Source organism: Aptenodytes forsteri, unplaced genomic scaffold, assembly GCF_000699145.1.
Source record: "Aptenodytes forsteri isolate BGI_AS27 unplaced genomic scaffold, ASM69914v1 Scaffold193, whole genome shotgun sequence".
Lineage (NCBI taxonomy): Eukaryota > Metazoa > Chordata > Aves > Sphenisciformes > Spheniscidae > Aptenodytes > Aptenodytes forsteri.
Window position 1 is genome coordinate 4,949,327 of NW_008795405.1, and position 13,936 is coordinate 4,963,262.

Sequence of the window (13,936 nt, forward strand, 5' to 3'; positions counted from 1 at the left end):
CCAGGGAAGGGGTTGAGTCCCCATCCCTGGAGGTATTTAAAAGACGAGTAGATGAGGCACTTAGGGACATGGTTTAGTGGGCATGGTGGGGTTGGGTCGATGGTTGGACTTGATGATCTTAGAGGTCTTTTCCAACCTCAATGATTCTATGATTCTATGATTCTATAAGAAAAGTGGTCCTTCCTGATTGTTTGTAATAAATACCCAGAGTGCAATTTTTTAATAGTCCAGTAAAATTGTAGCAGTATATAACCAAAAGTTATTTAATAGGGAGCAAGTCTTCACAGTTTGATTAGGAGGAGTGAGATGTTTTCACTTTCGGGAGAAGAATGAAGTCACTGTGTTTGGGACATTAGTAAAACAGTGAGTTATCATTTTTCAGCACAAAGTTTTCAGTATTGATCCAAAACTATGCTACTGTATGCTATTTCAGCGGTACCTCCTGTGGTCAGTATTCAAAGTAAAGTGAAAAATCATACAGAAAATTCTTTGCTAAACTAAATCAATTTGCATTTTTCAAAGTGATGATGTCAAGTTTCCAATCATTCCAGGTTCTTATCCTTGAGCAGCCTTAGAAGGTTTGGTTCTAGAATGGTGTCCCACAGCATCATGATGCTACAATGTCTTTTTACTTTTAATTACGTTACTTATTTATAAATGTCAATACAAATATTCTTAAGAACTTATGAAAAAATATACATAGAGGGATAAAGACAGACATCAGCTTACATTGCAGGAGTTAATTGTTATGACAATAAAATCAACATTCAGGACAACTTGTTTTTATTCAACCATGATATCATTGCTACTATATACCATGTTGACACAAGAGTTGTGTATCACCAGAAACAAAGGGTCAGAGAAGACTGTGATCCCAGCTACAGAAGTTGGGAAAACTGCTGGCTATTTTCTTCTCCCTAAAGTCACAGTTTATGAAGCCCTGCAACATAAATTCCCAACAACAATAGAAAGCCTGAAAGCAATATGGCTTCTGGGAAACCATCCAGGTTAAAACCTTGAAGTGATGAACTGTACAAAGAGAAAGGCAGGACCCAATTCATGCAAAGCATGTGTAACTCTAGGGACCTTTGTAACACAAAATTTAAGAAAAATACAGTGGCCGTGAAAAACAATCTCTGAGGATTATTCTTTAGATAACAACTAGTAGTGACTTTTTAGACACCGTTTTGGTCTGATAATAATACAGACTGAAAACCAATGCTTCCTTGTATAAATTATAACTGAGAGTTAGACTTCTTCCTTTCTAAGAAAATGGGTATAGAAATAAAAGCTAATTCCCACAGCATCTTTAAAATAGTTTGTTATGGAAAAGCTGTTACAATTGTAGAAATTATACCAGAAACATGAAGACCAGACATAAAACAGAATGTTAATATTAATTACTTTTCCTTTTAACTGCCTGCTGCATTGGCAACCTTTTACTAAATATATATATATGGAAGTAGATTGCTATTCCTTTTTTTTTTTCCCCCCATACTTTTTGTCCCTCTTTCTTCAACCAATTTTAAACTTAAATCCCAGGATCCCCCTCGCAGATAAATTAAATTATATCAAACGTGTCTGCTCTCCTCCCTGGTGCTCTCTGTAAGTCCTAAGAGACCCACATTGGGAACGGAGCTTCTAGTACTACATATTGACTCTATAATCTGTAAGGTTTCGTGAATTTAAGAGAGAGGGAGTGGGGACACATTAAATCACAAAGGCTTACAAACTGCTCCAAAAGGTAAATGAAAAAAAAAAGTCTGTTCTTCTGTTTCTGAAGAAGTAAGGAGATAAATCAATCACAGAAAATAGGTAATGACATTTATAAGTAGTTTTATTAAAAGCTACAGGAGGTTTGGGAGCAAAAGACCTCAAATTATACTTCACTGTCAAAGTCTCAAATTATAACTAATTAATATCATTACTGAAATTAAAAGTTCATGGCGTTTATGTGACTAACATGGCTGAAGTAGCTGATTTTATAATTTGCCACTCACTGGCAAGTACAAGAAAAGCTCCTTAATGTTAATACCACTGCAGAATTTTCACTGTCCTCAGGAACAATAGCAACAACTTCAAAATACACATTTGACTAGTGGAGATCAGGTTCAGCATAAAGGCAAAACATTCAGTCACTAACCAAATTCTGTGGAGTAATTCACATACCTTAGTGCCATAAGCTACCACAGATATCCACAAAGGGCTGCAAAAGATGTGATGGGCCCTATGAGAAACCTATGCCTTCCTGGAATGACAGCTAGAAGCATACTCTAGGACATCTAAAATGACATCAGGCATCTACAATGGGCACCTGACTTGCTCTTATACTTACCTACTAAGCATAAAGAACATATAATAGCACTAACTCTTAGGAAAAAAGAATCAGCAAAGTGAGAAATTAAGAACACCACCTTCATTTTATCAGAGTCAAATCAAATCAGGGATATGCCTACTTATCTGTTTTAGCCTCAGAAAATTTGACTAATGGATTTTTATAGAATACAAGTAAGAAACTAAATCTCTAAAGATTTTTGTATCTGGTTCCTTTCCCTTAAAAACAAATAGGAAAAAGTGAAACACATTCACTGTTTTCTTACTTGTTTGCTTTTTAAAAAAAAAAATTATTTTTAAAAATAGCTCTTTACCATCTGGGCAAAAGAACAAAACTAAAAACACTCTCAGCACCATTCTGGGATTTGGAAAATACGAAATATGAAGATCAGCTTAATTTATGATGTGGAAAATACCTTCCTAAAAGTTTTAAGCAAGAAAAAAAAGTCCTTCAGCCATGCCTGAACATGGTTTCAAAAGGAGCCCTCCTCACATGCTGAAGACTTTGCAAATATTTCATAATGATCAACATTGAATCACTACTGTCTTTCATTCATCACTTATTTTTTTACCTCCAGAAAGCTTAGCGCTGGTAAAAACCAGTTGAATCAGAGAATAAATACCCAGCACTGGTTCATCAGATTGGTATTCAGATCACATGGATCCTATTTCTCCAACAACTGCCTAAAAGTGATTAAAAAGTACTAAAGTAACAAAGTTCTAGCAAGTTCCATTCAGGTTAAGCAATATAAAGATATTGTAATATTTTAGGAACATTTATGCTGCATCTTTACATTTCAGCAGGTTTTTTGCAGTGGAATCACAGAGTTGTTGAGATTGGAAGGGGCCGCTGGAGGTCATCTAGTCCAACATGCCTGCAAGGTATGGGTTCTTTCTTTTCTATACCCCAACGAGGCTGAGCTGTACTTTGACTTGCAAGGCTTTGACAAGGGAAAATGGAAAAACAACTCTGAGTCAGGGGAAACTGATCAGATGGAGGCATTCTTACACTTTATTCCCACTATTGTTATTCAGTATGCTCTGCAAAAAGGTATTAATCGCAATCCACAGATTCTGAAAGGAAAGAAACCAACTCTTTTTAACCTCATCAAATTGACTCAGGACTTACTGGTGAGCAGTAATGTACTGCAGCACTCACACTAAGATGCAAAGGTTTGAAAGCGCAATGAAGCCTGAAATAGGACTTTCCATTACACAGAATGCAACTTACTGAATGGATTCCCAGTATACAAACTGGCTATATTGAAAAGAAATGGAAGGTGATATCCTTCTGAAGAAAAGTATTCTGATATCCATGTGCTGATACACTCAAAAAAAACCTTAAAAAATTTTTTTTAAGTTAGTTTTGACAGTCATGCAAAGGTGTGCCTGTACCAGATAAAGATCTAATATGTCCTATCTTTTGCTCAGCAGTTCCGAGCTGTATCACAGATCGCATGACCTTGCATGACCACAAGCTGTGTTTGCATTAGGGGATAGAAAGAATAGTTAAAAACAACTATTGAAGTAGAAGCAGAATTAGTGAATTTAACTTTCACTGTTAAACTGCTACACAAGCACAAGACTAACTGGTACAAATGAAAGATCTGGGAAAGGATCCTTGGCTGAGGATGTCTCTCTGGTCCCTGAAAAGATAACGCAGCTTACACAGGTATGATTCTTCATGCAGAGATTCAGAATCCAAGTGCAGCCCTTTTTTTGGCATAGGATTGGATGACAAACAAAATATATTGTATGTCCCAGTTAAAAAAAACCAAACAACTGGGATTTGAAAATACGAAATATGAAGTTCAGCTTAATTTATGATGTGGAAAATACCTTCCTAAAAGTTTTAAGCAAGAAAAAAAAGTCCTTCAGCCATGCCTGAACATGGTTTCAAAAGGAGCCCTCCTCACATGCTGAAGACTTTGCAAATATTTCATAATGATCAACATTGAATCACTACTGTCTTTCATTCATCACTTATTTTTTTACCTCCAGAAAGCTTAGCGCTGGTAAAAACCAGTTGAATCAGAGAATAAATACCCAGCACTGGTTCATCAGATTGGTATTCAGATCACATGGATCCTATTTCTCCAACAACTGCCTAAAAGTGATTAAAAAGTACTAAAGTAACAAAGTTCTAGCAAGTTCCATTCAGGTTAAGCAATATAAAGATATTGTAATATTTTAGGAACATTTATGCTGCATCTTTACATTTCAGCAGGTTTTTTGCAGTGGAATCACAGAGTTGTTGAGATTGGAAGGGGCCGCTGGAGGTCATCTAGTCCAACATGCCTGCAAGGTATGGGTTCTTTCTTTTCTATACCCCAACGAGGCTGAGCTGTACTTTGACTTGCAAGGCTTTGACAAGGGAAAATGGAAAAACAACTCTGAGTCAGGGGAAACTGTTCCTGAAGTATAGATCAGATGGAGGCATTCTTACACTTTATTCCCACTATTGTTATTCAGTATGCTCTGCAAAAAGGTATTAATCGCAATCCACAGATTCTGAAAGGAAAGAAACCAACTCTTTTTAACCTCATCAAATTGACTCAGGACTTACTGGTGAGCAGTAATGTACTGCAGCACTCACACTAAGATGCAAAGGTTTGAAAGCGCAATGAAGCCTGAAATAGGACTTTCCATTACACAGAATGCAACTTACTGAATGGATTCCCAGTATACAAACTGGCTATATTGAAAAGAAATGGAAGGTGATATCCTTCTGAAGAAAAGTATTCTGATATCCATGTGCTGATACACTCAAAAAAAACCTTAAAAAATTTTTTTTAAGTTAGTTTTGACAGTCATGCAAAGGTGTGCCTGTACCAGATAAAGATCTAATATGTCCTATCTTTTGCTCAGCAGTTCCGAGCTGTATCACAGATCGCATGACCTTGCATGACCACAAGCTGTGTTTGCATTAGGGGATAGAAAGAATAGTTAAAAACAACTATTGAAGTAGAAGCAGAATTAGTGAATTTAACTTTCACTGTTAAACTGCTACACAAGCACAAGACTAACTGGTACAAATGAAAGATCTGGGAAAGGATCCTTGGCTGAGGATGTCTCTCTGGTCCCTGAAAAGATAACGCAGCTTACACAGGTATGATTCTTCATGCAGAGATTCAGAATCCAAGTGCAGCCCTTTTTTTGGCATAGGATTGGATGACAAACAAAATATATTGTATGTCCCAGTTAAAAAAAACCAAACAACTATCAGTGAGATGTAATGAAGTACTTCCTAGACAAAGGCATCCATCCAGTATCTAAAGCTAAAACACAGGAAGACTGCTAGATGGCTCTAGCATTTTTTTGTCAAAAAGTAGAGTGTCTTACTCTCTCAAGTAAAACAGCTTTAAAAGAGTATAATACATTACTTGTAGATTTTTTCTGTGAAACAATACTTACAACCTGAATCTGAGAGCGGTGAGCTGGACAAAAAGCTGTTTTGAGTTTGCCGACTAGAAGTGGGAGCAGCCACTTCTATATCAGAAATTTCAGCATCCATTTTCACATCCTATGGCAGCGAAATAAAAATAATTTTTATCTGTTAATATCAAGCAGCTGTAAACTTTAACAAAAAACATACAGTAGCACACATACAGGTATATGCTGTGATTTCACACATGCTGGAAAATAATGATATGAATTCTCAGAATTCTCAGTATTGCAGCTAGGTTCAAATTAATTTGCTTATGAATTTCCTGCCCATTTCATCACTATAAAATCTCTGCAAAAAACTGCTTTGCCTTGAGAAAAGCATTGGGAGCACTGCAAGTTTTTGTCACTACAGTAAGTTGTAAAAATGCTCTCTTTCTTGTTTACATCACATCCACAGTTCAGGACAAAGCATAGTGGCAGGGCAGACATCAGTGAATGATGAATTCCTCATCAATGAATGGTCCACATTAGTTCACTGGAGTTCCACAAGTAAGTAGTAATAAAAATTAAATCCATTTTCCCTGCCACTGAGGAAACTCAAACTCATTGATTTCTCATATCAAAATACCTGAAGTTGCTTTTTCATCTTTTTGTTAAACCATTTAATAAAGTCTGAGGCACAATGTTACTATTTATGGTTAGACCCATACAGCATAGCTTTTTGCTGAGTAAGTCATTTGGTCTATCAGCTAAAAAAAGAAGATCATTTTAAAAAGGCCATTTAAACAAAAATCTCCATAAATCTTTGTTAGCACTGCAGCAAATAGTCCCCAGTTGCAATACCTTCCAAAATAAGATTAAAAGCTTGGCTTGGTACCCAAATTACTCAGTTTCTTGAAATGAGAAGAGATAATAATGCACAAATGCATCAGTTCATAAAACACTCAATTTTGCTACTGAATTCTTATAATAAACAGCCTCAGGGAATCTTGTTAAAACATCTTACAATTTATCATTCATGCTGATACTAAGATTTGAAAACTAAACAGAAAACAAAATAAAATGCAACATTAATTTAGAGATACAATGAGCTTTTGTCCCATCACTGAAGAGGGATTTACTTCTATTAAGACTAATGGGAATTATACATATTAATCCCCTTATGTGCCGATGAGAGACTCCATACATACATAGCACAACAACAACTTTTAAAGAATAAAAAAAAGTTTTTGTCTTTTCATTCTGCTTCCAGAAACGCTATCTTAGAACAGAGCTTTTAAACAAGCAAGGTGCTTCTACCAGCATCTGCAATACAGAATGGCTTTCTCTTTACAGAAGTTTTAACTTACAGAATGTGCCTTTTCTCACGTGCTTCATTTACAATTACATCTGTATGCTGTGTTTGACTAGATGGTCGGTTGTTCATGGCAGGGAAACTGTCCTAAAATATTTGCATCTATCAATCATAACAGTTATCTTTAGTTTTCCTCTAGCTTTCTCTTCTGATTTTGCTTCAGTTGGTATTCTCTATTATTTATTTTATTTTTATACGTTATATTTACTTTCTTCCCCCCCCCAATTTCTTCTGTATCTACTATCACTCAGCCTTTCTTAGTTGAAAAATCACAATTGTTGTACTTGATGGTATTCTGCCAGCCTCTGGCCTCCTTTATTACTGGAAATGTTACATTTTAAAACATACAAATAGCAATTATGATTTTCCTGGGCTTCTAAGCAACAGGTATTTTACAGCCATCTGACGAGACTACAGAGTAGGAGGATTGAGTGGGGACAAATTAAATCATAAGAAAGGAATAAAAATAACTTCTTTTAGGGGAACATTCAATTTTGGTTTCATTTTTGCTCCTTAAAATGAAAAGAGGCTAGGACACAGGATTAGATAATGCCTGTCTGAGATTAACATTGGCAAGCAAGCTGAAAGAAGTGTATTACTAGGAAGGCTAGAAAGAAGATCGTAACAGAGGAGAAAGATTAATTGAAGAAGTAATTTTATCTAAAATGGTCAAAGTAAAAATTTTACAAGAACTCCCTTTTTTAAAACATGCATTTTCTTATCACCTACCAAATATCTGTCTACTTGGTATAGCAGAAGCACTACGTTGTGTACAGAGCATGAATCAAAACTATCGGAAAGAATGAACTTTGATGTCCTCAAGCCTACACTCTTCCACCAATCAATTTTACAGACTCCCAATTGACAAATAGTAAAATAAAAAAAATTAAACAACAATGCATTTGAGTTAGTTCCAAAGGAGTGTAAGAAAGGCAAGCATTACAAAGGGTTTTTTTAGACTAAGCTAGCCTGACCACTAAAATCAGATTAGCACCTGTTTCTTGTTTTTGAACATTCTGTTCTATTTGTAACAGCCGTTAGAGCAAAGAGTACTGTATGTCATGCAAAAACCCGATTATGCCTGACTAAATGGAAGCCATTAATTGCTCTCTGTTGTCTAAAGAAAGAGGAAATATTGTTTTGGAATCAGCTTTATACTGGATTCTGAATATAGAGTTCAAATCATGCGAGCTCAGTAAGTTCAGTCAACTTAGTGCAATATTATATTCTACCATCAGCTGATTGCATTCCACCTAGCTTTTAAAATTTTTCCAAATTTCAGTGGCTACTGAATTAGTAACTCCTGTGTAAAGGCAAGAGAAATTCAAGAAACAAAGATTATAATTAGCAACAGACTGAAAGTGAATCTGCCCTGTTTCTTCCTTTCAATTCTTTCTTACAGAAGAACAAGATGGCTTTTTCAAGGAGCTTAATACCTTCTTCTTACAACAGCAACTTACTAAGCTAAAATACTCTATTTATTTTACCTTTTCCACTTTTAAAAAGACCTACTGATAAGTAAGTCCTCATTTTACAGAAGGAAGACCGCTATGGAGGAGGTGGGGAACACAAACAGCTTAAAGTTTTTTGATACATGGTGTGTGATCCTAGATTTTGAGCTCAACTGCTTAGAGACACTGGTAAGATTCATTGCCAAAGAATCGTGATTTGATTTGTGGTAAGTTGCAGAAATACTAGCATGAATCTTCAGTTCTGATCATTTATTTCAACCACGTCCGTAAGAAATTGTACTTCTGCCGAAGTAAGCTGCTACCACAATGGCACTCAGTGAGAACTGATATGACAATGAACAAGCTAATATGAAGAGAAAGAAAGCGTGTTAACAATTGGAAAGGTGAACTCATTACAGGCAACGTTTCTAAAACAAGAGCACTGGATTTGTATTGCAGGGAGTTAGGAAATTATGCTTAGCCCTGCTATCAGTCCGCTGAGTGACCTTTAGCAAATCACTTCCCCTCTGTTTGCCTGGCTTTCATTTATGTATGAAATAGACATTATAGACTATCTTCTGTAAAGAATGCAAAGATCAGCTACTGAAAAATCACTATACATGATCTACAAATTAATCATCCTTTTAATGGAGGAAACAGGTTTCTATGTTTATCTTTTACATGAAAGGACAAGGGAAAATTGAACAAACCAATAAAAAAATTGCTGTAGAAAGCAATTTGACAAAGCAGGTAAACACTTCAGAGTAGTAAGACATAGTAAGACACTTTTCTGTGAAATTTTAAAGATTTTTGGAAAGTATCCACGGCACTTTACAATGAAGACAACACTTCTGTCATCAAATTTTACATCAGCCACGGCAGCTACATAAAACAGAAACATTCACGTGTTATTTTAGTCTGTGTTTATACTAGGAGTTAATATACATCAAATAAGCTTACGTTGCTGATTGAAAGTAATCAGGAAACAGAAGTGGAGTACACAGACATACCTTGAATTGTTGGACTTTTTGATTTGAATCTTCCAGTTGTTGCTGTAGAGAACTCACTATTTCTTTATACTTTGTATACCTTTCCTCAATCATCTCCCTTCGGCAATGGGACTCCTAGAAATACATTGAAAGATCTAAATGATTTCATAATGTGAATTATTAATTACTAACTTTCAGAGGTTGAAATACAGGGACCATACGAAAGCATAATGTTCAGTACAGAAAAGTAATGTTAAAATGAAGATAGGTTAAAATCTTAACAGCCTCATCCTTAACTGGTGAATGATTTCTTGTAACTCCAAAATATCACACCTTCTAACAAAGAAATTCTGTAATGGTGAAAAATTCATTACAATACCGTAGAAACAAGCACTTGAAGAAAAAAAGTGTTCTAAGGAGCTGGACTAAACAGTATTTTCAAATAAGAAAACATAACGCTTCTCACTGAACTAGCTAATGATTCACTTGAATGAATACAACTACCAGACAACTTGTGAGGCATTATCAAAAATTTACTTTCTCTCTCCTTCTCCCTTCCTGTGAAAACACTGAGGGAAGAACTTGCTAGCAGTGGAAAGCAATGAATGGCTTTGAAATACTTCATTCATGCATACCACCTGAGAGTAAAATATGCTATTGTACAAAAAATCCAATGTATTATTTTCAAATAGAAGAATTAATGAAACTCCAAACTGACATGATTCTCAGCTGAGGTATAAAGCTTAGCTCTCTTGAATAATAATTTATTTATTAAACAATACACAGTTGTTGGTAGGGACTTATCTTAAGAAAACAGTCTTTAAAAAACTGAGCATCAGGGAGAAGGACAGAACTCAAATTAAACCAAAGAATTTGGGTTCCAGTCTCACGAATGCTGGCTAAGTGATAACTACAGCAAACCAGAAAATGACAACGTCATTTCATAGTAACGTTAAGCAAGAGAGAGCAAGTGTGAAGGAGACTGTAGAAACCCCACATTCAAGCTTCTGTTTTGCCTAGCTGAGAGCAGAATTTTTCCTTTAGCAGTGCGGAACCATCGGAAACAGAAGGCAAATGTCAACCTCTGTCAGAGCAAAAAGCTCTTCTGGGGATACCTGGAATGTGAAATTAGAACTATACATCTTAACAATATTTTTCTTAAAAAAACCCAAATATTTCAATCAGCATTTGTGTTCCTATCTCTGTTGATGATGACAGCGATAAAATAATGTACAATTATTAATACATGACCTCATGCAAGAACACTTAGAATAAACAATGTTCCAAACAAGTATGTTTTGAAATGTTTATGACTACCTCAGGATGAGTAATTCTTAGCAAATAAAATGCAAGTCATTATGCATTTGTTGATCTGTGATTTAATACTGATTTAAAATTTATATTGTGCAATGAGGTTCCAAATTCTTTTTTCGTAAACCACCAACTTCATGTATGGAAAGTAAGAATAATAGAGTGGGGTTTAATCACTTAGCCACTGAAGATCTAATCTGAGGCTTATCACTCTTGACAGTACTCTACCACTGCTGTCTATATGTCCCACTGTGTCCAAACAAACATACCTTGATTTGATAGTGATACTGGGGAAATAAGTGACAAATATTGGCATTATGTCAAAACAAAAAAAAGAAAAAAAGCCCTAAAGCTCACCTATTTTCACTCATTACTTTAAATATTAAAATAACTGGCATAATATATTTCATTACAAAATTTTCATTTTTTAACAAGTAATATCAGAGTTCACCACTCATTACAAATATTCTGAACCAGTAATTAGGACTTGATCTATTACACCCAGTTACCAATGTTTGCTTACATTATGGAGCACCTCAGCAGTGTTACTAATTAGGACTAAATTTATAACCTCAAAAAAATCTGTATAAACATGAAAATAAATTTCTGTATGTTTTTGTATAATATGTACATATGTAATTTTAAATATCTTATTAACCAATTTTCTATACATATGGAGAGGACATTAATTAACAAAAATATTTTAGAACTACTGAAAGAGTCAAATGAAATCTTTCTCACTCCAATATCTTTGAAATCTTCTAACAGGCTCAGTTTCTCAGGAACAGACTCCAGATGGTCTAAAGCTACTCGAGTACTCTAAAGAACAGAACACATTATAAACCATAAAAAATTAATCAATTCTTTCAGCCATTTCAAACATTAAAAACCTATTACATCTATGGAAACAGGTTTATAGGTATGTATGTGTCTGTAAATTAAACAGGTCAACAGTACAGGCTGTTAAGGAAAAAGGACAAAAGAAAACACTCAGCACAGCTTCCTTAATTTGAATCTCCATGAATAGTTACTAGTTTATTGAGCAGAACAATATTTATTTACAATTTTGGAGTTTATGTAGCCTTCAGAATGAAATTCTCTTTTATTGCACTTCAGGGAGTAAAGTTCATTTAACAAAAATATAAATATATACTCATAATGTTTATATCTTTGTAGTTAAACACATAGTAGAAACGTCTTTTTTTTTTGCAAATACAAATATGGGCAGTTAGCACTTAACTAAAAATAGAACAATCAAATTTCATATTTCTGGTTTAGACATACAGTATGTACTGCTGAAAGATGAATTACCACTCTGCAGAGAGTTAGGGTTGGACTCAACAACAAGATTTCACATCCACACCCGTGACACAAAAAATCTAGTCTGTAGCAAGATGCAAAGAACTGAAGAAAATGAGTATCATGTTTTGGGTTTTGTGCACAGGTGAAGTTGGTTGGTCATGCATAAAGAGCAGTCATGCCCCATAAGCCAGATGCCTCTGGAGCATCTCAAAGGCTGCCCCTCTATTTGCTGAAGAGCAATCAGAAACAATACTGTTTGTACTTTCTGAACAACAGTTGGTATTTCCTCCACAATTCTATAAATGACACTTCTTTGGCTAAAGTTCTGTTAACCTGGTATGCAACCTACCAATAATGGTCTTCATTAACCACATTACTGCCCTGGCTCTTTAAAGCAAAAATCTATACAACAAATAAAATTCATCAATCCTGAAGTCAAGTATCGTTACGCTGTAAAGTCTGTGCAAACTGAGTTAACTTGCACTTAACTACAAAAGCTCTGTTTGCTAGTCTTGGAAACTCTCAATCTGACCAACAGGAAAAACATCCCATTTAGATCCCAGACCTAAGACCTGAAGAGACTAAAACTTTCAATCACACCAGGATAAGAAAAATCAGTGGGACCTCTCAGCACAAGTGCAGTCTGCTCCAAAAAGCTGTGTTTTGTATTACATAAAGCTCCCTGACAATATTCAAAAGCAACCCAATGAGTCAAGATTGTAATAGTGTACTATGCTAGGTATAACAAACCTTGAAACATCAGTAGTATTAGCAAACAACAAAAATACTTTACCAATGATTAATACGGAAAGAACTATCTACAGGCTTCATTGTTATAAAAAAGTGTATATCCATGTAAGCTAATTCTTTAGAGAAGATTGTGTTTCTTTAAAAGCATAGGTCATAAGTATATTGCTTTAGTTAAAAATCAATCACATGAAAAATTATTAAAAAACTGAAATGGGAGAAACAGCAATGAAATGAACACTCATGTGAGCAGGCAGCTTAGATAACAATATCAATATTGTTATATTAATATTTTATTACAAATAGAATGTATATTATATATTGTATATCAATGTAATAGGTACATTAATAATTTAGTAATATATTAAATAGCATTATATGCAATATATTGTACATATATAAAGCAACATAAAATATTGGATATTTATATAACACATTAATAGCAGTATTATTAAAATTATTATACATACTGCTACCATGACTGTCTAGTGACCACAAATCTTTTCTTACATGCTGCTATTAATTATATAGACAAGCAGTTACCTGCACAATGAAGTAAACAAGCCATTGCTCCTATAATTTATAAGCAATATTGCAAATTACAATAACATAATATACAAAAAGATTACAATAAAATAATGTATGAAAAGCCATCACGTTTTCCTTTGAAACAACCACTTGCCAGCTTAATTATGCGCTCTCTCATTCATATACTATAAGAGAGAGTGTACAACCACTCTCTATTCATCTTCTCTCTGCAACTTCCCATTTTAAAGACCTCTTGCAATCTTTCCCATCTGTTGTGGTTTAACCCGGCAGGCAGGTAAACACCACACAGCCCTTTGCTTACCACTCCCCCACAGTGGGATGGGGATGAGAATCAAAAAAAAACCAGTAAAATTTGTAGGTTGAGATAAAGACAGAAAAAGGGATCAAAAGCAAGTGATGCACAATGCAATTCCTCACCCCCCGCGGACCGACGCTCAGCCAGCCCCGAGCAGCGGTCACCGCCCCCCCTGCCAACTCCCTCCAGTTTATATACTGAACATGACGTCACATGG

At 35.1% G+C, this 13,936-nt stretch overlaps 1 protein-coding gene across 1 annotated transcript in view; it reads right to left on the reverse strand.

Annotated features, from left to right (window-relative positions):
• Positions 1–13,936, reverse strand: part of CEP128 (centrosomal protein 128) — a 141,651-nt gene that overhangs the window by 1,593 nt on the left and 126,122 nt on the right. Inside the window, exons 20-23 of the mRNA XM_009280750.1 lie at positions 11,568–11,645; positions 9,537–9,650; positions 8,476–8,490; positions 5,749–5,857 (exon numbers count right to left, since the gene is read on the reverse strand). Of these exons, the coding sequence (XP_009279025.1) occupies positions 5,749–5,857; positions 8,476–8,490; positions 9,537–9,650; positions 11,568–11,645 (316 nt within the window). The remainder of the gene's footprint in view (positions 1–5,748; positions 5,858–8,475; positions 8,491–9,536; positions 9,651–11,567; positions 11,646–13,936) is intronic.